General features: G+C 41.4%; 2 protein-coding genes across 4 annotated transcripts in view; one reads left to right on the forward strand and one right to left on the reverse strand.

Annotated features, from left to right (window-relative positions):
- PMPCB (peptidase, mitochondrial processing subunit beta) lies at window positions 1-10123 on the forward strand. 2 transcript variants are annotated; one of them, XM_035549566.2, is made up of 13 exons: window positions 1-145; window positions 1783-1923; window positions 2239-2325; window positions 2790-2919; window positions 3380-3578; window positions 4259-4338; window positions 4873-4985; window positions 5636-5779; window positions 6287-6450; window positions 7828-7913; window positions 7990-8078; window positions 8316-8391; window positions 8482-10123. In XM_035549566.2, the coding sequence occupies exons 1-13, from the start codon at window positions 56-58 to the stop codon at window positions 8544-8546; spliced, it is 1464 nt and encodes a 487-aa protein (XP_035405459.1). In that variant the 5' UTR covers window positions 1-55; the 3' UTR covers window positions 8547-10123. The 2 variants fall into 2 exon arrangements, with proteins under 2 accessions (XP_035405459.1, XP_035405460.1); XM_035549567.2 differs by having other exon boundaries at window positions 6290-6450.
- DNAJC2 (DnaJ heat shock protein family (Hsp40) member C2) overlaps window positions 8685-26055 on the reverse strand; it is an 18074-nt gene continuing 703 nt past the window's right edge. Inside the window, exons 1-17 of one of the 2 annotated variants that reach the window (XM_035549565.2) lie at window positions 25655-25828; window positions 24891-25081; window positions 24309-24384; window positions 22109-22207; window positions 19411-19552; window positions 17968-18048; window positions 17178-17243; window positions 15333-15424; window positions 15115-15236; window positions 14125-14274; window positions 13756-13844; window positions 13600-13669; window positions 12077-12261; window positions 11282-11382; window positions 10236-10343; window positions 9351-9505; window positions 8685-8819 (exon numbers count right to left, since the gene is read on the reverse strand). In XM_035549565.2, the coding sequence (XP_035405458.1) occupies window positions 8745-8819; window positions 9351-9505; window positions 10236-10343; window positions 11282-11382; window positions 12077-12261; window positions 13600-13669; window positions 13756-13844; window positions 14125-14274; window positions 15115-15236; window positions 15333-15424; window positions 17178-17243; window positions 17968-18048; window positions 19411-19552; window positions 22109-22207; window positions 24309-24384; window positions 24891-25081; window positions 25655-25808 (1956 nt within the window). In that variant the 5' untranslated portion in view covers window positions 25809-25828 and the 3' untranslated portion in view covers window positions 8685-8744. Of the gene's footprint in view, window positions 8820-9350; window positions 9506-10235; window positions 10344-11281; window positions 11383-12076; window positions 12262-13599; window positions 13670-13755; window positions 13845-14124; window positions 14275-15114; window positions 15237-15332; window positions 15425-17177; window positions 17244-17967; window positions 18049-19410; window positions 19553-22108; window positions 22208-24308; window positions 24385-24890; window positions 25082-25654; window positions 25829-26055 lie in introns of those variants that run through there. The other variant, XM_035549564.2, reaches the window with a different exon arrangement.

Here is a 26055-nt window from a genome sequence, read left to right on the forward strand (position 1 = left end):
AGAGCTGAGGCGAGCCTGCGCAGCTGCCGCCGGAAGCGCCCAGCCGCCCCACAAAATGGCGGTGCCTACAGCTCGCTTAGCGGCACGGCGGCTCTTCCTACCCTGGCGTCCTCGCCTTTTGCGATCGTCCGGCCCGGGGAACCGGGTAGGCGGCGGGGCAGGGACGGGGGGGAGCCGCGGAGGGCCCCAGCACCTCGGTGGCTCTCCGCGCTGGCGCTCAGGAGGCCGCGATGTGGGCAGCGGGGTGGTGGTGGTCGTGCTGGATGCGGCGCGGTGCACGCTGGGAGTTGTAGTCCCAGCGGGGGGGGCAGTGCGTGGCTGCCGCTGAGCATGGCGGGAGCTCTAGTCCCCGCCCGGCTGAGGGGTAGGCGGGAGGGGGGCGGCTGCCCCCTCATGGGGACCGGGCATCGCCGGGCGGGACGGGGCTGCGCAGCTGGGCTGAGGTTCAAGACTCTAATAAATAAATAAATACATAAATAAACAACCCCAAAAGCCGCCATCCTCCCTGAGCAAACAGGTCTGACTCCATACCTGCCCCTGCTTTGAATCACAGAATCATTAGCCCTGAGCAAACAGGTCTGACTCCATACCTGCCCCTGCTTTGAATCACAGAATCATTAGGGTTGGGAAAGTCCTCCAAGATCACCTGGTCCAACACCCCCCCCCCCCCCCCCCCCCCAATGTCACCCACTAAGCCATGTCCCTAAGCACCAGGTCCAACCTCTCCTTGAACACCCCCAGGGACGGTGACTCCACCACCTCCCTGGGCAACCCGTCCCAATGCCTGACTGCTCTTTCTGAGAAGAAATGTCTCCGCATTTCCAGCCTGAACCTCCCCTGGCACAACTTGAGGCCATTCCCTCTAGTTCTGTCACTGGTTACCTGTGAGAAGAGGCCGACCCCCAGCTCCCCACACCTTCCTTTCAGGCAGTTGCAGAGCGCAATGAGGTCTGCCCTGAGCCTCCTCTTCTCCAGACACAACAACCCCAGTTCCCACAGCTGCTCCTCATAGGAGGTTGGGCTAGAAACCTCCTGAGATCCTTTCCAACCCAGGTTGTCCTGTGGTCCTATAATATGTGAGCTTTGAGATCTAGCCCTTTGGTAGCAGAGTACTGGATGAGTACTGGATTTTGTACTTTTCATGTTTAGGGCAGTCACATAGTGAGGGAAATCTTTGATTGGACATTTAAAATAATCCTTTTTTGGAATAGCTTATTGCTTGAAGTACTCATTTGGGTTATATATTTGCGTACTTTAATGTTGAAAAAAGTCAGTGAAGCTTTTTTTCTTTATAACCCTTTCTTCCCATTTCTTTTTTTATTTTGGATTAATGTGCTTTAACTGCAAGGTTACTATACAAAAGGTGTAAATTTCAAAATCTGGCCTTATGCTGAAAACCAGATGACTGTGGTTTGCAGTCCTTGACATAGTTTCTTGCATTGGATCTCCCTTCATGTTAGAAAACAGGTACCCAAAAAGATTTCAGATGCTAAAGGACATATTAGAGTTCCTGCAGGTTTTCTGCCAGGACATTTGGTTGGAGGGAAGGAGATGCAGTCTACTCCAGTTTCATTTTTTTTGTGTTTTTTTTTTTTTTTCTGAAGTCAGTTAATGTATTCCCAAGTGAAGTATTGGCAAATAACTCTGTGTAAAAATTATTTTTGAAATGCATATTTTAAAATAGATTTCTGAACTTATATTTAAGTTCAGGAATACGTTTTTAGAAGTGCATCCTAGGATATAACTTACAACGTATACATGACTGATGCTTTTTTCTTACAGTGTGTACATGTGGGAACAGGCAGGTTCAGAGTTTCCAAGGCAGCAACAGAAGTAGTCTTAAATGTTCCTGAGACTAGGGTGAGTCCTCTGGAAAATGGCTTGCAAGTAGCTTCTGAAGACTCTGGACTTTCAACATGCACAGTAGGTAACTTGTAAAGGGAATGTTTTTTCATAACTTTGTGTATGTTCATTTCCTTGTGGAACTAAGTTGGATTCTATCAAAGTTTACTAGCAATTATTCCTAAGTTATAAGATGGGAAATTAAGATTTTCCTAAATGATTTGTGATTCGATTTTTGTGAAGATCATTTTTTCTTTTTCCTTGAAAATCTGTGTCTCTTAAGGACAAAAAAACCATTTAAAAGTAGGTCTTGAAAATCTAAGTTTAGCTTGTACAGGAAAAACAGCAAAGCTGCATGATTGGCTGATAAAATGATTTCTTTTTTTCCCCGATGAGGTTGGACTTTGGATTGATGCTGGAAGCAGGTATGAAAATGAGAAGAACAATGGAACTGCTCACTTTCTTGAGCATATGGCTTTCAAGGTGAGTATGAGTATTGGCTTACAAATTTACGATGAATTTCTAAGCTAGTTATCTTTAGAGATCAGTGATGGGAACTTTGTCAGAATTGTCTAAATACAGTTTACAAATCGAGGAGAGAGGGGAAACCAACTCAGACTTGGTTTCAGTTAGAAAATGAAGCTAAATTCCTAGTCGTGTGCAGCTGATTACATTACAATTACATTAGTAACACACCTCTATTTTTAACTTGCTTTTAACTTGTAGTTTTCTTAAGACACACAGTCTACCTTTTGCCAGCTCTTTATTTTCATTTGGGAGCACAGTAGGATTTATATTTGACTTTCAACATGGGAGAGATTAGCATGACAGTTTTCATTTCAGAAGACTTTCTTCCTTTTGGCTTTGACTTTTGTAGACAAGCAGTAGTAATTTTTGAGTGGGTGAATTCAAGGGTTTAGTTTGACTTTTTTGTTGTTTTGTTTCAGGGAACAAAAAAGAGATCTCAGTTAGACCTTGAACTAGAAATTGAGAACATGGGAGCTCATCTGAATGCCTATACGTCCAGGGAACAAACAGTGTATTATGCAAAGGCTTTTTCAAAAGATTTACCAAGAGGTAACTGCTTTCATTCATTAGAGAAGTAGCAAAGACCAAAAAATGCTTATCCAGCTCCAGATGAGGCATAAGAGTGATGCTTTTGCAGCCTAACAGACCCATCTTTCCTGGGCAAAAAGTCCCTTCTTCAACTTCAAAGGAATGTGAGGATGCAGATTTGGAAAGGAGTTGTGCTAACAGTGAAGTTGATACTTGAAACATTTTTGTCAGCTAGATTTTTTCCCCCTACCCCAGAAATGCCTTTTGGACTTCTCCCTTCCTGCAGAGCAAGTGTCTTTTAAAGTAAAGCTGTAGCATTTTAGCATCCTTAAAAAAATATCAGATTTTTTAAAAATTCCAAGCTGCAAATCTTACTAGTACCTTTTGGGTCACTTGGGCTTTGGGGTGAGTTTTACTTTTAAAACCAGATTTTTCTAGTAGTTTGAAAATAATTTCTATTCCTATCTTTATTTTCAATTAGCTGTGGAAATTCTTGCTGACATAATTCAGAACAGCACCCTGGGAGAAGCAGAGATCGAGCGTGAGCGAGGAGTTATACTTCGAGAGATGCAAGAGGTTGAAACCAATTTACAGGAAGTTGTCTTTGATTACCTTCATGCTACGGCCTATCAGAAAACAGCCCTAGGAAGGACGATTTTAGGACCCACAGAAAACATTAAGTATGTCCAAGTTTGTGGCCGTTTCAATTGTGTGGCAACTTTTCTATATTTAAAAGATCCCTCTGAAAATGTGGGGAACAACGTCAGTTGTATTTTTTAACTCCGAAAGGTAGATGAAGTTGTGCTGGACATAACTGTAAGAATTTCCTTTTGCTTTAGTTCTCCTTTTCCAGGCATCATGGTGTATGTGAATTTCACATATCTACTGCACATCTTCATTATTTGACATTGTTTCTCCGGTTCATTAAAAATGCATCTGACACAGAATTGCAAGTGCTGCTTTTGCCCATCATCCAGGTGTTGGCGTTACCAGAAATAAAACTGTGTTCACACTGCTCTTTCAGCAGTTGTTTATACTGGTGCAGAGCAGGAGATTACTAAGCATACTGTGTTAAAATTGGCATGGGATCATTAGTGGATCTTATCTCTTACATGAGTGAGATCACCAGGGAGCAGAGTTGTAATTCTTATTCTTTATCAGGAAGCTGTAAGAGCTTTGAAAGGAAAAATGTGTAAAGTTCCAGTTTCCTGTTTAGGAAGCTGTCCTTATTTTAGCTTTTTGCATCTGTGCATTGGCAGAACTTATAATTATTCTGATACTATATTATTCTGTATTTCTATTTCTTTTTTTAAAAAAACCTTTACTGACATGGCAGTGATGTTTCCTTGACTGTTTCTAGATCCATAAACCACAATGACTTGGTGGAGTACATAACAACACATTACAAAGGACCCAGAATAGTCCTGGCCGCTGCTGGAGGTTAGTATGAGATATTCACCCTTGGTCATGTGAAACTGTACTTAAAACCACAGTCTTTTAAGTTTCCGGGAGCAACATGCTGAATTGCCCATTGTTCAGTACGTCCTGGATGTTCATTGTTAGCCCTGCATGTTTAGTTTCTGCCTTCATAGCCTTTGAACTTCTGTTCCCTTTTTCCCTCAGTAAAATTACAGAAACATCCTTAAAACAATAACTAGAAGTGGGTAAGGTCATTGTTCCATGTGGGCATGAAAAGAAGGGCCTGGAAGGAATTCCGTATGGAAAGGGGAGAAGCAAGAAAAGCAGAGAGAGGGAAAATAATTTTGAGGCTTGAAATTGAGAGCAAACAGCTTGATTTGGAGTATGATCTTGATCTTACTCTGCATGACGGGGTGCTGGGGAAAATCTGAAAGTGTGGCATTAAAGGGGGGGGGCCCATAAGTTCCTGGTTGGTTGAGTCTTTAAACTGCATGGCAAGTTAAATGAACTGTTCACAGAGTAACATGACAAAGTCTGTGAAACGTCTTTGTTCAGGGGTCTGTCACGATGAGCTACTTGACCTAGCCAAATGCCACTTCGGTAACTTGCCGTCTGCTCCAGAAGGAGGGCTGCCACCCCTGCCGCCCTGTAGCTTCACGGGCAGTGAGGTAAGCAGCTCAACGGCTTTTCGAGCTGGTCCTTTATCCCCTGCGAGCACACGCTGCCTTCTGAGGAGGGCTTCTCAGCTGCACGCTTAGCAGATTACAAGGCTTCTTGCCCACAGTGAGGGCAACTGGAGTAGCTGCTTTCCAAAGCAGGACTTACCAAGTTTTCTTGGGCAAGCCTAGCTGCCACCACTTTCTCTGCCTCATCAGTTCCTGAGGGAATACCTCCCTTACCCCTGCTGCTACTTTCCTTTCGTTGCCTGGCCTGCACTGTGAGAGCATTTCCTCTTTCTGGGAGTCACTGATTTAAAGGGTATGGCGGAGAGCCAAGGCATCTGTGTTCCATTCCCAGCTGGATTCAGATTTTGAAAAGCCATCAACTTTCCTTGCTGCTGTTTGTCATAAAATTCCTTGTAATGCCCTCTTTATGTTCGTGGTGTTAGGCTTCCCGTTTGGCAAGTGCTCTGACATGGCCAGAGCATGGCTAATTAAGGCCAATGGTAAATAAAGCTCCGTGCACTTTAATTTTCGGTTCTCTGTGTGCATGCTTTCTGATACAGACGGAATGGAAATGGCTGTCTCCTGACATTTAACTTGCCGCGTACGTTACCGCGTGCAGGTTGCACTACAGCTGCTTTCGTGTGCTCCCACAGATCCGTATAAGAGACGACAAGATGCCCTTGGCGCACTTGGCGATAGCCGTGGAAGCAGCTGGCTGGGCTGACCCAGATACGATCCCCCTTATGGTAGCAAACACTCTGATAGGTAACTGGGACCGCTCCTTCGGAGGTGGCGTGGTGAGTGAACCTGCAAGCACCTTCCTGGTGTTAACGAGGTTGTCTGCCTGGGGTACTGCCAGTACTGACCCCCTCAGTCGTATCTGAGGGCGTTGACGTGACTTCGTGGCTCTTTCTGAAGCAGGGTGAGGGAAACCAGCCCGGAGGCTGAAAGACTTTGTTGCCCAAGATCTAAGGAAGTTTTAGGAAGTGATTTTAAATTGCCAAAATAGTGGTGACTCGAGGTCTGCCAGCCCTCGTGGAATGTTTCATACCTGTACGTCATCGGAACATGGGGGTATCAGTAGCTGTCCCTTTCTGGAACCTCTGTGGCTTTATGATCTGGGCTGTTAATTTGGAAGCTATTTGGACTACATGCAAGGGAAGACATTGTTGAGATGAAGAACTGATACTTGACTGCATAGCTTCTGCTGGAGCCTGTGAGACTGCTGCATGTTCTGTCACATTGAAAACAGGAGACTAGTAAGCTTTCAGAAAACGAACAAAATATGTTTTCTCTTGCTTCAGCAGAACTTATCCAGTAAGCTTGCTCAGATTGCCTGCCATGGTAACTTGTGTCATAGTTTCCAGTCCTTCAACACCTGCTACACTGACACGGGGCTGTGGGGCCTCTACATGGTCTGTGAGCCATCAACTATCCAGGACATGGTGCACTTTGTTCAGAGAGAATGGTAAGCAAACAACAGTTTCTCTAAAAAGATTATTTTCCGTGGACAAATAACCTTTTAAAAATAGTAATTATTTAAAGAGCCTATTTCTATTTCTCTGCTTAGGCTTGCCTGGGAAAAATAAACGCATCTAGTTCTAAACTTTGACAGTTGAGATGCACAGTCCCAGCAGCCAGTTTCTGTCACCCTTACTTAGAATGAATAATTTAGGGTTTAGGCTTGTTTTTTGCCCTAGAGTAAGAAGTGCTACTACTACTAACTACAGTTCACATTGCTTTTACAAGGTAAATAGGCAGTGATTTTCTTTTTGTCTTGCAAGTGACAGGAATTATAAAAATGCGTTAAACCTGTTAGAATGCAATTAAGTCAGCATGCAGTACCCATGAACTGCATGTTTGACAACTGAAAGTAAATATTCAGAATAATGAATGAGCATAATGAGAGTACAATTACCTTTAAATACCATTACTAGTTAACCGTTCTACAGTTACTGGCCCACGTGGCACACCAGGTGGTGGTGGTGTTACACAGAGCTCTAGTGAGTACATGGGAAAATGAAATTATGTCAAGTAGATGAGCTGTTATGTGGAATTCTAAAAATTGGGACTATAGATAATTTCATTAATCTAAGGCCTTAAATCTAATTTGAAAATGTCCATAGGGGCACTGCTAATACTTGAACTGCAGATGTGATCAGAAAGAGACGTGTTATTTAAGGGCATTGACTTGAGGTGGCTGAAGTTAAAAGAAAACTTGAAACCGAGGAGTTTCTTTAATCACACAGAGCACTTCTCATATACCATTATTCTGAGATCTCTGTAAACAACTCTTAGGTAAATATATCATTTTAGCTGTCTGCTTGCTGCAGTTTAGCACCAGGGAAGATGCGAACCATTCTTGTGCTATAATGTGTTAAGATATCTGCTGCATCCCTCTGTCTTCCTAGTGGAGTCTTCTCTATGAGGTGTGATGTTATTTATACAGTTCTCCTCTCTTACCAAGCGCCAGGAAGTAACGGCTTGCCTTCTGGGCTAATTACCTCTAATTGCTTGGCTCCCATTATCTTACCAACAGCCATTCTCAAGCTAGCAAGCATGGACTGCACGTGGCTCAAAACATTAATAAAATGAAATGCAGCTCTTCTAAGAGGAAAAACTTGTTTTTAGACTGAATATTGGTATGCTTCCAGAAAAACCCTATCCTTATGCTGCTTCTATGAGTCCTGTGGCTTATTTTCATACCAAGAACTCTTGTCAGCTCTGTCTGTAGAAAAGATGTGCGTGGGTAGGTGTACTCAGTGCCTGTGGTAGAGGTACACAACCATCTTGTGTGCTACGCGTTCGCATTATTTAATGCTTTTGGATTTAAACTGTTTTTCAGGATAAGACTTTGCACAAGCGTTACAGAAAATGAAGTAGCTCGAGCAAAAAATCTTCTAAAGACAAATATGCTGCTACAACTTGATGGTGAGACCCAGAGAGCTTTTTATTCTTACTTCTTACTACTCTATGCTGGTAACTGAAGTGGGTTTTCCCGTTTTAGGCTCCACCCCAATCTGTGAAGACATTGGAAGACAAATGCTCTGTTATAAGCGCAGAATCCCAATTCCAGAACTTGAAGCAAGGATTGAAGTAAGCGGCACTCCTCTTGGAATTCTTTGATTAGGCCCTTACTGTAGTAATTTAACTTCTTAGTTATTAATTGTTATAGGAAGAAACAGTACAGAGTTTAGACTGTTTCCAGGGGAGAATACTTCCAACTGTTCTGTCTCCTGTTCCTCTGGATTACACAAAAGAAATTAAAATCACTGACTTAATACTTTTTTAAGACAGGTTTAGTAACAAAATATGTCTCTCTAACCTTTTCAGGCTATTGACGCCCAGACTATTAGAGAAGTTTGCACAAAGTACATCTATGATAAGCATCCTGCTGTTGCTGCTGTGGGTATGTTGTCTAAGCTCACCTCCTGCAACTCCTCCACCCCCTTTCTTATCAGTTTAGCATGTGTCACGGTCAACTTTCTTTAAATTCCAGGTCCAATTGAACAACTTCCAGAGTATAACAAAATCTGCAGTGGCATGTATTGGCGTCATGAGTAGTGAACAAGAACTTCCAGTATGTTTGAGCTTTAAGAGGAAAAAAAAAAACAAAACACTGCTTTTGACTTCAAAAATGCATTTGAGAAGATTAAAACTCAAACACCAACCATAGTCCTGTGTATCTGTACAATTAAGGAGAGAATGAAAACATGTATAGTATTTGCATTTTTATTATAAAACAAAGATTGTCAGTAAAAGTCATTTCTTGACTTTAGTAGCATTCATCACTTGTTCTTGAGCAGCTTTCTTTGCCTTGACCATTTCAACGAGTTCCTGGAGAGGTGGAAAAAAAACAAAACCAAAAACTTATTTAAAAATGTGTACCTTAATGATGCTGTGGTTTTAAGCATTTGGTGTAGTCAGCCTGAACCACGGCACTAGCTCTCAACAGTGAGCAATCCAGACAGTTTAATACCATAAAACAATTTCTCCTAGAAACAAATTAATACTGACATGGTGTAGAAGATCAATGCTCATCTAATCCCCTTGTAGTACAAAAGGGAATATAAAGCAGGCTAGGGAAAGGACTTCACAATCTGCAAGAAGGTGCTGTCAAATTTTAAGACAAATTTTATGGGGCAGACTTCTTCCCAGCTTCCAGTTTTAGTACTTCCACTGAAGAAAACCTAGTCCCTACTGCTTTTCTGGGTTAACAACAACAACAAAATTCTCCATAAAGTGCCATCTTCTGCTAATTTGTTGTTGTCAGATACTGTCTTGGGGAGGGATGGCAAAAGTAAAGGCAATGGGTTCTACCAAAACCTGAGTTAATTAAAATCCTAGAAGGAGGTAAGAAAGCCTTACCTTATATCGCTTCATGCAGTCCTTTTTTGACCGGCCTGGGACAGCTGCTGCTATTTTCTCCCATCTTTCAGCAGTATTTACTGGATAAGTCTTCAGTGCTTGTTCTAAAAGCTTCTGTTCTTCTGTAGTCCAAGGGGATGAATCTAAAGACGATCCTGTTTTCAAAATCAAAAGTGACAGTAAAAATAACTTTAGTAATGATTCCTCGAGATAAGTGTAAGAAAATACTGTGAAAATATTATAATCGATTTTAAGTCCTTGCAGCTCTGTGATACCACTGATTTGATTTAAGGGATATCCAGTACTAAAGCCTGGAAAAAAACCAACAACACTGAAACAGACTGGCCAAAGTGCCACCTGGGATCTTTAAATACAGCACAGAGACTTTGGAAGGTAACAACTTTGTTGTCCGCCAGGCGTTAGATAAGAGGTGTTAGATAACCATTGCTGTCCTGTGAAACCACATCCTTAGGGCAGCGATGTTGTTCTTCCTGTTACATTTCAGTAAGGAACCAGCCTGCTGCAAGACTCTGGAAAGTTTGATGGGTGTGTCTGGGGTTTAACAGGAGACCAAAGTTAGCTGTAGGATGATCGTGTATCTCAAGTGCAGCCCCTGGAAACGTAGCACCTCTGAGGAACAGATGATCTCAGCATCTGACTTAACCTGTTGGCTCCCCAGGAAGCACTCCAAACTGTCACCGACTGTTTAGTTAGCCTTGGTTTGTACTAAATGTACCAGAAACCCTCAAATAAATCCAGTAACTGAGCTTGCATCACCTGTTTACTTGCTAGTTGTTTGTAGGCAAGGCTTAGAGTTCTAGATTACTTTCTTACTGAGGTGCACAGCAGAGACAAGTGCAAGAAGAGTTTCCTTTTCACTTTTACCTTCAAATCGTTCCGAGGGGGCAGCACTGTCCATCTGAGGCACCACACCATGCTCCTTTTTAAATTTGTCAAACGCTTTCTTGTTGATATCATCCTTTTGATGAGGGTCTATTAGGAACAGACATTGAACGGAATAGTTACTGCAACAAAATTAAAGCCAGATGTAGTAATAAAAACATCGTGTAGCAGATTTTTTAAGTTAATAAACACAATCAATTAAAAAAAATGGTAGAGAGGTTGGTACATAAAAATCTTTCAGGGTCCAATGTATTTTGCTCAAAGTGCCTGGTTTTCCAACTCCTAAGTTGCTTTATACTGCTCGAGTGACTATGTCCTCCACACAAACTTAAGCCTGAATCTGCTGCTTCAGTGAGATCAGAAGGGATTACTCTCACAGAAGGGCTGTGGCACAAATCTGCATTACTCAGGCTACTAGTGTGCCAGGCAGACAGGAATGCAGGGGAGAGTCTGGATCCTCCTTGTACAGGTATGTGGTTTCGGATGGAGAAACAACTTCAAAACTGTTTTTTCTATAGCGGCGTGTTTTGATTTTCCTTGAGAACACCCTCCAGAGTCTCTTCTCAGTATCCCAGCTCTGTGGCCTACATTTACTCTGCGAGGAGATAAGCCACGTTAATTTAGCTGTCTGACTGGTGCTGAATCTCCTTTGCCTTTTTAAAGCATCTCTATAGACTCATCAATTCTCTTTATTCCAGATGCCTTCAGAGAACAGTTCCACCCGCTCCAAGTATAAAGGAGCCTCTGTAACGAACAGGGCCTAGATTCTTACGTGTGCATCAAGTTAAAAGAATTTCTGAGATTCACTCATGAAGTAGAGACTTATGTGATAGCTATGGGGCTGAAAATACTGAGTCCCAGAAATGCTCCTCTAAATTTTCCACCAGAAGTACGTTTCTTTTTGGGATATACAGAGCATTTTCTCACAACAAAACACAATGCTGCTCAAAAAAAAAAAAAAAAAAAAAAATCAAGCTGTAGAGAAGCACACAGACCATCTTAATACAAAAATAAGCTAATAAAGATACCAAGCTTCTGGAGGCTCTTTGCTTTATTGATGACGTCTTTTGCTGTTCGTTTTATTCCAGTAGTAGAGTGCAAGTTCATGTAATTGGCAATAACTTCCCACCTGAAGCAAGGATAGAAAGGAGAAAAATCAGCACATTATGTAAAGCTTATCTTCATACAAATAGAATCAGGCTACTGTACACAGCTGAACACTTTTATACCAACTCTTAAGTACGTTTAATCATACTTAAATACGTTAAAACTCCCACGGTAACTACTGTGGAAAGCTTTTGGTTACTAAATGCCAAATTTCCCTTACGAATTCACTCAGCTTGGATGAAGTTCTTGGCTTCTCATACAGAAAAGGTATGGGGGTTAAATGTAGTTGTTTAAATGTAAAACTCTAATCCTCAAAACTCTGCTCAGCTGTCGCTTATCTGAATTCCCTCAACAACTCCAATATTAAAGGGCTGAGATGTTACTAACACTGTTTTTCCACTGCCCCTTGAAAGAGTGCCTGAACACCAGATAAATGGGATTATGCAGGAGAGAATGGGAACACCCCTAGCCCTGGAATTATTCTTAGTGTGTTCTTGCAAAACAGAGGGGAAGCTTTGCACCTGATCAGACCAGAGGATCATAAATCTAGGCCAATGTTCTTGAGTACTCCTGACTGCTGTCCAGTCAAGGAAAAGGAAATTTAAGGAGTCCTTATACTGACATCATACTTCAGATGGTCTGAAAATAAGCTGTATTACATTTGTTATTTAATTAAAATTGGCAACAGGGCTTTTAACACCAAAACCAAGAAGTACCTTGAATTAGTCCCTGCTGGGAAGAGGTTCACAGCTTTAATTAACAACTGTAGATCATCTTCTGGCCAGTTTTTGCTCCCCCCTCCACCACCAGTGGTTGACTTCTCTGAACTCTTTGTCGCTTGGCGCATACGAGCCTCTGCCTCTTCTTTCTCTCGCCTTATTTGTTCATTTATTTCTTCTATCTGAAGGGTTGTAAATGAGCATTTTTATTTAAGGAAAAAGAACCACGTGACGACAAAAACCCCACTCTCTGCAATTGCTTTGAGCCTTGAATTTTGCTTAGTTTCTGTTCTTCACGTTATACGTAAGGAAACGGAGCTCATCTGCTCCAGTATTATCTCCCTCCATCACGTGTGTAAATTTGGCCATCCCAGATTATCCGCTACAGTGGAAATCCATCACAAGTTCACTAGGAAATTAAACAAATGCTCCCAGGATTAAGGAAAGACTTCTGCATATAACTGGAATGTCCAGGCTAACATCTGACACCAAGGGACAGATCCACAAAAGGATTAAGAACCTAAACTGGTGACTGGGGGCAGCCCAACATCCCTGTTGAATACAGTAATTCCAAAACCTTCCAGCATAACTGCTACCTAAACCTGGTTAGGCCAGAAATTCTCTGTTACTGTGGTTGTAGCTCCAGTGAAAGCTTCAATAGGTTAGCTAAACTAGCATTAATAGCTAAAATCTGGGTTGTTGCAGATAAGTGCTTAGTCAGGCCTAGATGGCCACATGTAGTTCGTTAGCAAGCAATTCAGCAGAAGTTTGCAACACTCTCCTGGAGAAAGGGAGATTGGATTCAGTCACTTGTGGAACGAACGGAGGCATTTGAATCTTAAGTCTTCAGTTGCCTGATGAGTAAACCTGCCCCAGGGATGGAGACAGGCCATCTTCTCCATCAGGAAATAACGCTCACAGATCTGACTCCAAAGTGGATGAAAGAAAGCATCTTACTCTCTCTGCAAGACATGGGTTCAGCCTTTTTACTCCAAATAGCTTTTCCCTGCCGGCAAACTTAGGCAGATCCTTGTGGAGTTTTGTGAATCCTGGTCACAAATATCTTGCTTTTCCTCTACTTTGGCATCCAACCCACTGGCCCTTCCAGCACCTATCGCCTGCAGCATGAGGTCCTTTTGTGGATCCAGCCCCAGGTCAGGGAGAGTAGAGGCAGGATTTTCCTTTTTGTAACAGAACAGGTTAAGAGTGCCTTCCTTCTCCTCTAGGTAATTGCCACCCATTGTTGGGGAAAACTAAATTCCTCTGCTGCTTCTGTGTACCATACAAACAGTGGGATTTGAGTCTTTTACTAATTAAAAATGCATTAACTTCTCTCAGCTGGCACTGGTTATTTCACTAGCCATGAACTGCATTATGTATAACATAGTGGAAACCAAATCTGCCCGGAGACTCTGAAACTCAGAGTCCACAGCAGCTATGTTCTATCTTACTTAGATTCAGCCATGTAAAACGTCACAAACAAATTATTGTTAATTTGATTTGACACTCAGCATAATTACCTGTTTTACTACAGCCGCCTTTCCTCCTTCCCTTGTAGTGGATGTAAGTGCTTCATTCAAGCATTGCAGACTAAAAATAAATTATTAAGTTACAATGCATAGCTAGTAGAAAGATGGGTATCAAAACGAGAAGGAATCAGGAGCAAGAAAACTTACCTTGCTAGCTCAAGACGATCACAAAGCTTTTCCACCTCCTCCATCATTTTAACACAATCTGCCTCATTATCAGAAAAGTAATTCCAGTTCTGGAAGCAGAAATACATGTTCTACAAAGTTCCTGAACTTTACTGTCCTTCAGACAAAAGCTTAACAGACAGCATTTTTAGCCATTGCTGTGCTGGGGCCTATTTGGTCAGCTTTACTCCTAACTCAAAACTGTATTAAGTATGTTCTCTAGCATTTAGTAAGCCCACTTTCCAAACCCATCTCTGACCATAAAAATAAGTACGTGATAAGATCTGGTCTAAGGACGCATAATAATTTCACTGATGTAACCTGTATTTCACTATAGTAACATTTAAATACCTTGCACGTTGTTCTCAGTTTTTGCCTTTCTTTCTTGATTGCTTTTTTCTGTATCTCTTTTTCCTTTTTTGCTACTAATGCTTGTTGCCTAACTTCTTCTTCTTCTTTTTCTTTTGCTAACCGTGCTGCTTCTAATTCCGCTTGTCTTTGCTGCAGTCAAAAGAAAAGAAAAAACACACAAAAAAATCCAAAGACACACTGTTATAAGGTTATTGAGTCATTCAGTATTAAAATATGCTGTTTCTAGTTTTTGAAGTATAGCAATACATCAATGTTCATTTTCACAAGAACTTTGAGGGAAGGGGTGACCCATGCCAGTTGGCATTAATTCAAATATTCACTATGAGGACCTAGTCTGTAAATCCTGGCCTCCTTTACAATGAAGATTATAAAAGATTATGAAATCTCCTGTGCCTACCCCAAGAGTATAAGCTTGGAAAAATGCTTGCACCACTTGGAAAAATGCTTCTCTTGCACCACTGTTAACAGGATACCCTGCAGTGCTCTGGTGTTGTCTTTGAAGATACTTTTTAGCACCTTACATTTCCCAAGCCTTTTGCTACTCATACTGTTTCCAGAGACATATTTTCCAAACTGTTTAATATTAATCAAGTAATAGTACCTCAAAATGTCTCAGACCAGTCAACCATTCAGAGACCATAACCACACAACAGGCAGCTGTATCCATTTTATGAAAGAAGTAAGTAGGCCACAGGAGCTAATGGCGGCCTTTAAACCAGAGAAAGTTTATGCAACAACAAAACTCAGTTTTCAAAGTTTTTGTTTCAGATCTGTGCTCTTTATTTTCATCTTTCTCAAAAGGCTGTTAGCCTTGCACTGCCTGTTACACAGGGATCAAAGACAACACATCTGTAAACCCCAATATAACTTCTGACAGTAGCTTTCTGACACATCTAGAAGCTGAGATAGTGGATCAGGTATCAATGAACCAGAGATTTCCAGCCCAAATAAACCAAGTAGTTAACTTACTTTTTCTTTTGCCTCTTGTTCTTTTCGTTTTGCTTCTACCTTTGCTTTCTTCTCTGCTTCTTTCTTTGCCTTTTCTTCCTCCTTAAATTTCTTTATCCTGGGATCACAGCTGTATGCGTTGTCTGGCAGAGGAAAGGACACATCACGTACAAAAGAAAAACAAGTGTCTTCCCCTGTTAGTTAACAAATCTTTTTGCAAGAACAGTTTGTATGCTCACCGACAAGTGTCCTAATTCTGTTCATTTCTTCTTTTTTCCTCAGTGCTCTGGCAGCCCTGTTCTGCTTTTCAATCCATCTCCTTTCATCTCGACTAAAAAGGGAGAGCATAGTTAGTTCAGCGCTCATACCCTACAGCGTCAGTAACTTAGGAATTCAGCAACAAACACTTAAAAAGAGTTTCCCCACACAGATGTCTTCTCTGAATACTTCAAAAATAAACTTCAAAAAATGAAGTTCCAAGCCCCAAGCTCATGCCCAAAATGCTAAGCATTTAAACAATCAAACAAACCTTCAAAACACCTGACAAAACAAGCATCTCATCTGTCATTACAGGCCCACATCACGGACTCTGTTTCCAAAATGCAATCCATTTGCTGACGTAACGTTAATCTCAAGCAAAACAACTGAAATGCTGGTATATAGTTTAATTAAAGGGCAGCAGTATAATTAATGTCAATTATCACAATTTCACAGCAAATAGGTCACATCAAGTGAATGTATGTGCAGGGAACTAACACTTTGCACAAAGTGCTGTGATACTCTGGTAAAATCATGTCATGATACAGCTCGGGTTAAATAGATTAAATTTAGATGACTAGATCTGGAAATATTTGTCAGTGCTGTCAAGAAAAAGGCATAGTTTTAGTGGCATCTATATCCTCATCCACACAACCAACTGCAGAACAATATGCTTCAGATCAAAGGAAACAATTCCCACAGCAGAGGAGGGGACTCAGTAATAAACTGAAGGATCAGAACAGACGAGCACCATAACCTTTGGCAAGAAGGGATGACAAGAATCCCGACCACCTGAACAGAAGAGCAGGAAGCTGACATGTAGCTCTCCTAAGTACAGCATGCTACGTACCATTTGTCTAAACATGTCTAAGGAGGACAGGAGCAAGTACAAAAGAGCTATGCAAATAATTCTAGAGCTTTCCAATGAGAAGCCTAGAAATTACTCTCTAATTCATCAAAAATACAACTGATAAGGAACTGATTACAGTGCCTTCACAGAACTTTCATAAGAGAAGAGAATACTAGGTCCAGAGAGGCTCAAATACTTAAGAGCAGAAAAAGGCGTAAGAGAAACATATGTCTAGCTAAAATATGGCATAATTTTTAGCCACAAAGTTAGCTAAACCCTGAACCTTACTACAAAATTGGTTTCTATTCAAACTTGGAAGAAGAGGTTTATATAATACAAGCTGTGGTGATATCAGGATGAGCGAGTGAAAGGCTGTGTCCTGTGAAATACAGGTTAGACTAAATGATACAGTGCTTTATTTTAATGTTCTGTGTTTACAATGAAAAAAATAGAATATATTTTCCAACAGCAACATGGTCCAAGTAATTCAGCTATTATCACTACATCAAGAAATATGCAATTTTTATTAACATCAAACCATCAGAACCAATCTTTCTACATTCCAGATAGCATCACTTGTCTCAGCATAGTTTAATAGAGTTGGAGAAGGACATGATAGCTGTTTACTCATCTACTCTGTGCTGGGTCTAGGCTCAACCTGCATCTGGGGCATGTTGGAATTACAAGCCTGAACTTAAATGAACACACAGGAGATGCTTTATAACATAAATTGTTTTTACCATTTCAAAACACCTTAGAAACACCTCTAGAACCACAGGTAAGAAACACAGGTAAGAGAAAAAAAAAAAAGCCCACAGCCCAGTTCAAGTGTGTGACTGACAACGAACTGGGAGAGTGGAATTCCATCTCCTGGTTAGCCACCTTTCTTCCTGTGTCTTATGGGCTGATATAGCAAGATTTAGCAACTTGCCACTAGCCTCTCAGTCTCCCATCAAATTTCTTTTTATTTACATACCATTCAGCTTTTTCTTTTTCTTCTTCATCTAAATAGGAAAATTCTCTCCATGAATCAAAATTATACCTAAAATAAATATAAAAATAACAAGAATGAATGAAAAAATAAAACAGCAAAACTATTACAAATAATCTACCTTCTTAAATATTGTTTTTTTATAGGCAATTACACTGTTATTTTCCGTTTATAATACCATTTACAATTATACTGCACCTACAATGATTCTACTGTGTTAATACCACTGAAACTAATAATTCATGTCTCTGTAGGTCCACCAGCTTTATAGTGTAGCTGTCTAATCTCCCCTTATAGGTAGTAGAGATACAATGCAGCCTGCAGAGTTTAGAAATTCATTTAATCGTTATATACACATCCGTATTTAGTGGATGCGAGACATAATGGAGACAAACTCCATTCTAAACTCCAGACTTTGTTGGACTAGACCTCCCTTAACTAGAGGGCTTAAACCTAGTAGACACCTCCCCTGAAAACACAAGCTAAATGAAATGAACTCCACTCCTAGTCTGTGGGGCAGCTCAGTTCACAGCTATTCTGGCCAAGCACTGCCCAAACCTCCAGCTGTATCTGTGAATTTACAGTGTGGACGTATTTCCTAGAAGAAATCCAGCACAGTGTGTGGAAGGCACCGGACAGCCATGAGGCAATTTCGTGACATTACGCAGTCAGAACAGACCACAGCCAACAATCTACCTACTAAAGGGTCTGCAAACCCTTTACACTGCACACCTTGCATACTGCGAATAGCAACTGAGGTCACCATCTAACTTACCAAAATGAATAGAATGCATCTACCTCTTCAAACGAAGAGTTCATGTCCCCAAGTTTAGGAACGTTTTTCTTATTCGACCACCTGAAAAATAGATCGATATATTCAAGAATAATATATATGAAATCTTACCTCATAAAACAGCAGGTGTTAAGTACAGAATCCAAATACTAAATCAGTTTCCCTCCCACCAACACAGAAGGGCACCAGGAAAGAGGAAGAAAAAGGATCATTTGCTCTAAATATCCTCCCATTTGTGTCTTTTTGGGGGAGCTCCCCCAGAAAAGCAAACTCCTCCTTTCCCGAGTTTGGTGTGCATACAAGGAGACCTGACAAAACACAAGGTATCTGCAAACAGTGTTAGCAGGGCCTCATTTCTCCATGTACACTCTGCTGGTAAGGGAGCTTACAGAAAGTGAACAAAAGGTGCTCTGTGGTAGGCTATATTAAGTTTCCCACATATTCTATCAGAAAACGAGAGAACAATGCATGCTCTGCCTCCATTCCATTCCTCTCCTACAACAAGGGAACTATTCCATAGGCTCTAGAATTTCTTACTCTATGACATGACATCCATTTCCAAGCAGAGGTGGGAACAACCTATCTGACAACCACAGAACTAGGTCTGAATCTCTGGAACACATGCTAAGAGATTTAGAGAATCTCCTTAAAATAGGCAATGGATTGTTCAGAATGCGTTGCAAAGTGCCTCACACAATAAAAGACTTTTTCCTGTAGGTAAAAAGTGAAATAAGCTGAACCTAGACTTACACGTGACAGCCTTAATACAAAGTTAATTGACAAGCATGAATCGCGTAGAAAAAAGTCACACACCATACAAGAGAGAACCACCAAATGCTGACAGCTACATATATCTTGTATTTTAACCACCGAATGGTTTGGGTTGGAAGGAACCTTAAAGACCATCTACTTCCAACCCCCCTGCCATGGGCAGGGACACCTCCCACCAGCCCAGGCTGCCCAAAGTCCCATCCAGCCTGGCCTTGAACACCTCCAGGGATGGCTAAGTCTTCTGGGCAGAGAAGTTGTGGATGCCCCACCTAATTGTGAACATACCTACTGCCATCTGTTAATGTCTCACCCTCATACGAAAATCATAAAAAAAGAATTTTTAGTCAGTAACATACACATGCTTGGTATAGTAAATAATTTTAAGATGAAGCTGTGTGTTGTGTAAAAAGCACAATATGTAATATGGAGCAGAGATTTTTTAAATCTCTTGGGTCAAACTCACTGCCTCCAGTGTGACGGTTCAGATTATTTTAAAAATAAATTGAGAATATTCTATTTTAACTGCATTAAACTTCTATCAATTTAACACATTTCCCAACATCCCTTAAAAATCACACCAGTTACACACAAAAACCAGAAGAGCTTATAAATGCTGATCTTCCAGCACAGCAAAGGCAGTCTGACATGGCTTACCTTGCATTTCTATCAAAAACCGGTGAAAAAACTTCAAAGAAGTTTTCTTTCGCTTCACTTTTGGAAGGAACAGAGTTATCAAAAGTAGGATCTATGCTGTTAAATGCTCGTCGTTTCACAGGGTCAGACAGTATTTCGTAAGCTGTAAAAAGTTATCAGACATCAAACATGAGATTAAAATGAGTCTTCCCTGCAAGGTGGAAATGTTAACAGAAAAGGCTCTAAATGTTTGAAGAGGTGCTCTCATATCCGTGTTTGATTTATCACTTCTGTACAGCTTTGTATTTCATTCTTTTGATCAAATCTCAACTAGCATTGCTGGAAATTCCTGTTCAACAAAGTAGGAATAAAATGTCTGTGAAAAACAACACATTTTGCTATTGGAATGCAAGAAATCATATTATATTTAAAATAAACCTATAGCAGTAAACTCAGTTCAGTCACTGGTAGCTGGGGCCTGACATCTTCAGGCTTTTATCTTGCACCAAATCCTTGCAGATGAATTGACAGAACAGTCTACTAAGACAGGCATGGAGTAAAAACAGTCCCTGAGTTAATATTGCAGGACTGGCACAAACAGGGGCCATTCATAATAATTTTTGCATCTCACGATGAAGTTGTACTGAGACTTTGAAACAGCATAAAACACCACACAGCTCTCAGCCAGAGCACACACACTGTCCTACTTCTCCTTTTACCGTCCTGTAGATGGTGAACATCATATTACTGAAACCTTATAGCCTGGAAATCACACTCTAGCTTCAGTAAACTTTTTCCCTCAAGGAAGCGTGAAATTACTGAGTCTGTCAGACCTACGTTATTCACTATTTTTCAATAAGAATAAGAATTCAAAGAAATCAAATTCTTATTGCAGTCATTTGTAGGCTTCTGTGACTGCTTCCCTGGCCAGACAACTGCACTGTGAAGGTCGCACCTAGAAGGTGATAAGCTGGAGACCTTGGAGCTTTGTGGTTCTGTAAACTGCTCTCACTGCACGTTAGTAGAGAAAGGAATGAAAGCAAAAAAACAGTAATAAGCTGCTGTGTGCCAATCTTCTCTACCCTTCTGGGTAAGGGACTTCCTTCAATTCCCGCTGCCAATACTCTACATGACCCCAGTTATCCCCTACATTGCAAGCTAGGAGCTTCAATAACACTCATACCATTTCCCTAACACAAGAAATTCTGCGCATATCTGTTGGCTCCTCCTCCACTTCAGAGGCTTCACTTTTACACCGAGCTCCAATTTTACTCCCACATACTGTGTTCCTCCAGTACTGCATCTCCCACTCCTTCCTTTGCCATATCCAGCTCTGAATCCTGCCTATGCACTCCTACCTTTCCAAGTTTATTCTCTGTGTTCTGTTAACACCCTCTTCTGCTCCAGATTTCCCTTTGCATTTCCTTCCTCCAAGGTACTGCTTGGAAGCATTACTCATCTTCCATGCCACTTCACGCTTTCCTTTTTGTTTGTTCTGACACTTAAGACTGTAAGCTGTTATTGAGCAACATATTTTACTCCTTGCATGTAGATCATAGAGCACACTCCTGAACTCAGTTACAGCTGCTATTATAAACATCTGCCAGTTTCCAACAGGACTGAAACTGTGGAAAACCTTCACCGGGCTAACTAGGCAGCAGCAGAACTTTTATTTCCCTACAATTCTATGTTGCAGGAAGATCTTAATTTCCTTTTGAAGCTAGCTTTCCCAATGTTCTAATAAAGGTCAGTACATAATTAGAACAGGTGGGAAACAGGTTACCCCCCTATTTTTCAGATTTAGGACTTTTTTTCTGTTTCAAATTGAAACAAAAATCAAAATTCCTTTGATCTCTGTGGACATGATCTCAAAAAAGGTCTGGTTTCAATCAACTGCTGTGCTTGTTTTTGAAAAGTTTTAGTACAACTCTAAAGAAGGCTGAAAATATCATTGGCTTCTCTAACATAACATTTTCTAACGTTTTAACTAGCACCAAAAGAAGTCACTCAGAATTAGAAAGTTTAGAGCACACAAATTTCAAGATTTTTCCCCCTACCTCCACGGACCTTATTGATTCAGAAAACTTGCTTAAGAATGAAAGTGTTTTTAGATGTATAAGCCTGGTTACACCTAGAATACCCCCCTCAAGTGCCTGCAATTAGGCAGCAGTGGTGTTCTAGGTCACTAGAAGCAAGAACGATATGTTATTTAATCGAGTTCACTAGGCCATCTGTGGGCAAAAGTGAGCAGCTGAGAAAACTGATATCCTAGATCAAATCAACAGATGCTCTATTGGCAGAGCAAGTGCATTAGTATTCGGATTTTCCAATTGCTGTTGGTGTCTTAAAGGAATTATTTTACAGCATATCAGTTTATTGCATGTATGTGGCAACCTCTAGTGGTTCCTCTTTGCATACACTGCTACAAGCGTTTGCATTTCGTGAACGTAAAGTATTTTGCTTTTCACCAAGTGGTATGGCAGACAAATGGCAACGAGCTGCGATGCCATACTGCTTCCACCCAGTCCACCCAAAGGGAAGTTACATTTATGGGATCTCTGTTTATTGAAGCAGTTTGCTAAAATGGAAAAGAACTTCTTTGGCTTTGCATGGTTCTTTAAAAGTAGCGACAGTGACAAACCTAATAAAGTACTACAAATATGTTTTAGATTATCAAGCAGATTGAGAGAGTATCTAATAAAAAAAGTCAATTACTTACCTTTAGTTATGCACGTAAAATAATCATTATCACCTTCTCCGATTTGCTCCCCTGCAGCTTTTCGTTTGTCTGGATGATGTTTCAAAACCATAGATTTATCTATCAGAGACATAACATTTAGAAATACTTCATCATCAACACTGTGTAGTTTGCTAAAAATAATATAGTAATTCCACTTGTCAGTCCTCCACTTAGGTACTTTTTTATTTTTTAAACCATCAGTAAGAAAATAGATATGAGTAAGTGAACTTTCTTTGATTTAACACTATTCTCATAATTAAAACTCTTTTGTCTTTGCTAGCACACCAGACAATCTCAACTCAGAAACTTTCACTTTTATCAGCTGAAGAAGCACTGATTTTCCAGGACTTAGTCTAATATTATGCATATCAAAGTACTTCAGTGACTACGGATGCACAGTTAACTTCAAAAAGCACAATGTGTTTTCAGGACCGTAACTGTGCAAGACTGCACAATTCCCTACGCAATCAAGCTAGAAAATAAAGAAAAAAACATAAATGTAGTTATTTCCAATCAAAAGCAAAGTCATTCAGATAAAATAAAAATTGTATTCAATTCCTCTACTCAAGTTCTGAATATAGTCCAAGATGAAATTTTGCAAGTAAACTACAGCCATGAGCCTGTAAAGACTGATGCACATACCCACAGATAAAACTAAGCACGCACCCACGACTTTGTGGCCAAGTTCTCTCTCTACTTAAGACGTAAATCCTAAGGGACAACTAACACCTTGTGAGTATCTACTGAAGTTGCTATCAAAGTTGACTCAGCACTCTCAAGTTGGAGAGAGAGAGAGAGAGAGAGAGAGAGAGAGAGATACCCCAGATCTTGCTCAACAAGATTAGTGAGGTCACTAATCGACAGAATAGCTGCTGCTCTCTGAGTTATTAACGCAGGATCTGCAGTGGCACTGCTAAGTACTCCAGCATATGATCACATACCAGAGACAACACAATTTCCTGTGCAACTTAGTAATTTGCTAAGTGTTCTGTCTTAGCCAGCTCCAAACACAAGGTAATACAGCCAAGCTATAAGCGAAAAACGATTTTTATTTTTGTGCTCAGTGACCACACACAGTAAGTTGCCATGACTTTGCTAGAAGGCAACAAGCTGGTCCAATGCCCTAACTCAGGCAAGCGGCTCTCAAGGAACCATTCTTCCAAGCATCTGCAAGTAACTTAACCTTTATCTGTGGTTTAACTGGTGACAGTGGTTCCACTCATACAAGTGCAGTTTCTTTATGCAACTGTTCTCAATTATCAGCTCACAAAACCATTAGCTTACTTTATAAAGCCTATTTATGAGTCTTCAACTTAAATCCTCTTGCAAAGTCAACTCTAGGTCACATTGCTTCATATAAATGAAAGTTGTGAAGCCTGACATGGTGTTTCTTGGTATGCAAGTACCATAAAATACTCCTGTGCATCGGAGTGCACTTCTGATGAATCATATTTCTTGATTTAAGACACAGGCCTGTGATATCATTAAGGAGCACACTGGCACTTTCAAGTTCTATTGTTTACTAATCTGAAATGCCAAGGAAATGTAACCTCACAAGACCGTACCTTTAACGGCTTGATAATAACCCCAAGATTCAGCAACAGGAACACTACATTCTCCAAATGGCAAAATGACCAAAGAAAATGAAAACTGAGCTTCTCAGTGGTCTAACTTTTATTACAGTATTTCACGACATGAAAATATAAAAGCTTCTGCTCCACTCCCATGAAACGCTCAACCCACCAGCAGTATGCTTCTTAAACATTCACTAGCATAAATATGGCAATTAACAACTGTAAGGCGGCTGCAAGGTAACAACCTGTTGAAATACACAGGGCAGAGCCACTCTTATTTCTCTGCCTTTCACTGAGTCCAGTTGCAGACTCGAAAGTGCAGAAATACACAGTTATAGCCTGTGGGGTTTTTTTGTTTTAACAGAAACCTTGAGATTAGAAAGCTGAGATGTGAACTCAGAGAAATTTTTGAGTTCACTAGCTTTAGGCCAGTGGATTTCAGAACTGTGATTTGAGTTTAAAGGCTGGTAAACAACACAAGTCAAAAAGCAGGCATTTTTAGGCCTGTGAAAATAGTAAAAAGCTGCGATATGTCTGCATTTAGATGTGAAAAACAGTCCTATACATCTAAAAGAAGGGTAGTGTTATTAGGGAAAGGTACTTACGAGCTGCTTTGATTTGTTTCTGAGTAGCCCTGTATCGTATATTTCCTAGCCCAAGAACTCCATAATGGTCTTGATTCTGAGGAAGAAAATAAAAGAGCCCTAATAAACACTGATATACATGACCTAAATGCTACAACACATGTAGAAAAACAGTTTTCATCCCCATCTTTTAAAAGCAAGAGACAGAATTCTATTATCTCTCAATAAACATTAGAAAAAACCCATAGGACCAATCATTTAAAAAGCTGTTATAGAAATTCCAGTACCTCAGTCCAAGTTGGATTTAAGTATCAGATCCTAAAAAGCTCAACTAATGGAAAACTGAATTGCTGTCTTAATAGCAGGGCACTAATGTAACTCCAGAATACAGTTTAAGATCCTACTGAGTGCTCCTGATGTGCTCTTGAGTTTGCCCGTATCAAGCAATTATGTGTGGATAACAGAAAAACAGGTATAGCATTAATGGACACAGAGTGGTTCTGATGGGGTGAGAGAGGAGCTCATCAGCAGCTGGGAATTGCTGGTAACTTGGCCAGATTTCCATCAAAAACATAATTAACGCTGTCTGTATCAACAGAATACCTTCCAGTCCTTTGGATCAAGGGTTTTTAACATAGGAAATTCTTCAAGCTGCAGTTCTTCATCCCCTGATTCTTCAGAAAGTTCCTTCTCATCTTCTAGCTCCTGGAAAGAGGCAGAAACGTTTATGTTTCTCCTCTTAATAAACGCTTCAAACCATCTTCCCACAGGTTCCACTTGACAGAGCACTGATGCTATAAGCAAAAACAGAAAAGTAAGCCACAGAAGGTGAAGTTGCTTTGGTTTTAATATTAAAAAGTAAACGTAGGTATTTTATTTTATATGGTATATGTATGGATTTTAATTTATAGTGCAACATCGCACAATGCTATAGATCACCAGATCTCCTGGTTTGCTCTGAAAACACCGGATCATGTTAAAGATTAGAGGAAGCTGAACACAGGTGCTTTAGGGGGTTCCTCCCAGAGACCTTGCTGCACCCTCAGAGGTTGAGCAGTGCCTTTGGGGTCAGGGAACACACTTTTGGGTGCACTTAAATCCCGCCCCGTTTTGCTGGGGCAGGAGACCCGCACCCAGCGCCTCCAGGATAACAAACCCTGGCTGTTCGCAGGCCGCTGCCTTTCAGCAGCCGGGACTTGTTGCTCAGGCACTGCCCCTGGGCGAGCACCCAGGCGTCCCCTCACCAACGCCCCCCCTTTCCAGCCTGCCTCCCTCACGCAGCCCCTCGCAACCCCCCACCCCAAACCGCTCCCTAACCCCGCTCCGCTCACACGCTCAGCCGGCAGAACCGAGCCGCCGCTACCTACCGGCCGTCAGCGGCCTGGTGACCGCCGTGAGGTGCCCGCCCGGGGCCGCCTGCAGCATGCTGCCCCGGCCCGGCGGCACCGAGGGGCTGCGAGCGGGGCGCTGCGGGCCGGGCGCTGCGGGCCTGGCCTCGCCGCCTGCCGGCAGCCGGCGCATGGAGGCGCCCGCCCGGGAACGCTTCCGGGTCGGCGGGGAGGGAGCGGGGGGGGGGGTAGTTAAGGGATGGGGGGGATCCCCTCTAAATCATGGCAGCGTTGGGAGTCAGGGGGTCGGTAGGGTTGGGAAGGAGCTCCCAGATCGTCTGGTCCAACCACCCCCCTACCACCATCAGCCGCTAAACCCTGTCCCTAAGCACCACGTCCAACCTCTCCTTGAACACCCCCAGGGGCGGTGACTCCACCAC

Source organism: Cygnus atratus, chromosome 1 (assembly GCF_013377495.2).
Source record: "Cygnus atratus isolate AKBS03 ecotype Queensland, Australia chromosome 1, CAtr_DNAZoo_HiC_assembly, whole genome shotgun sequence".
Lineage (NCBI taxonomy): Eukaryota > Metazoa > Chordata > Aves > Anseriformes > Anatidae > Cygnus > Cygnus atratus.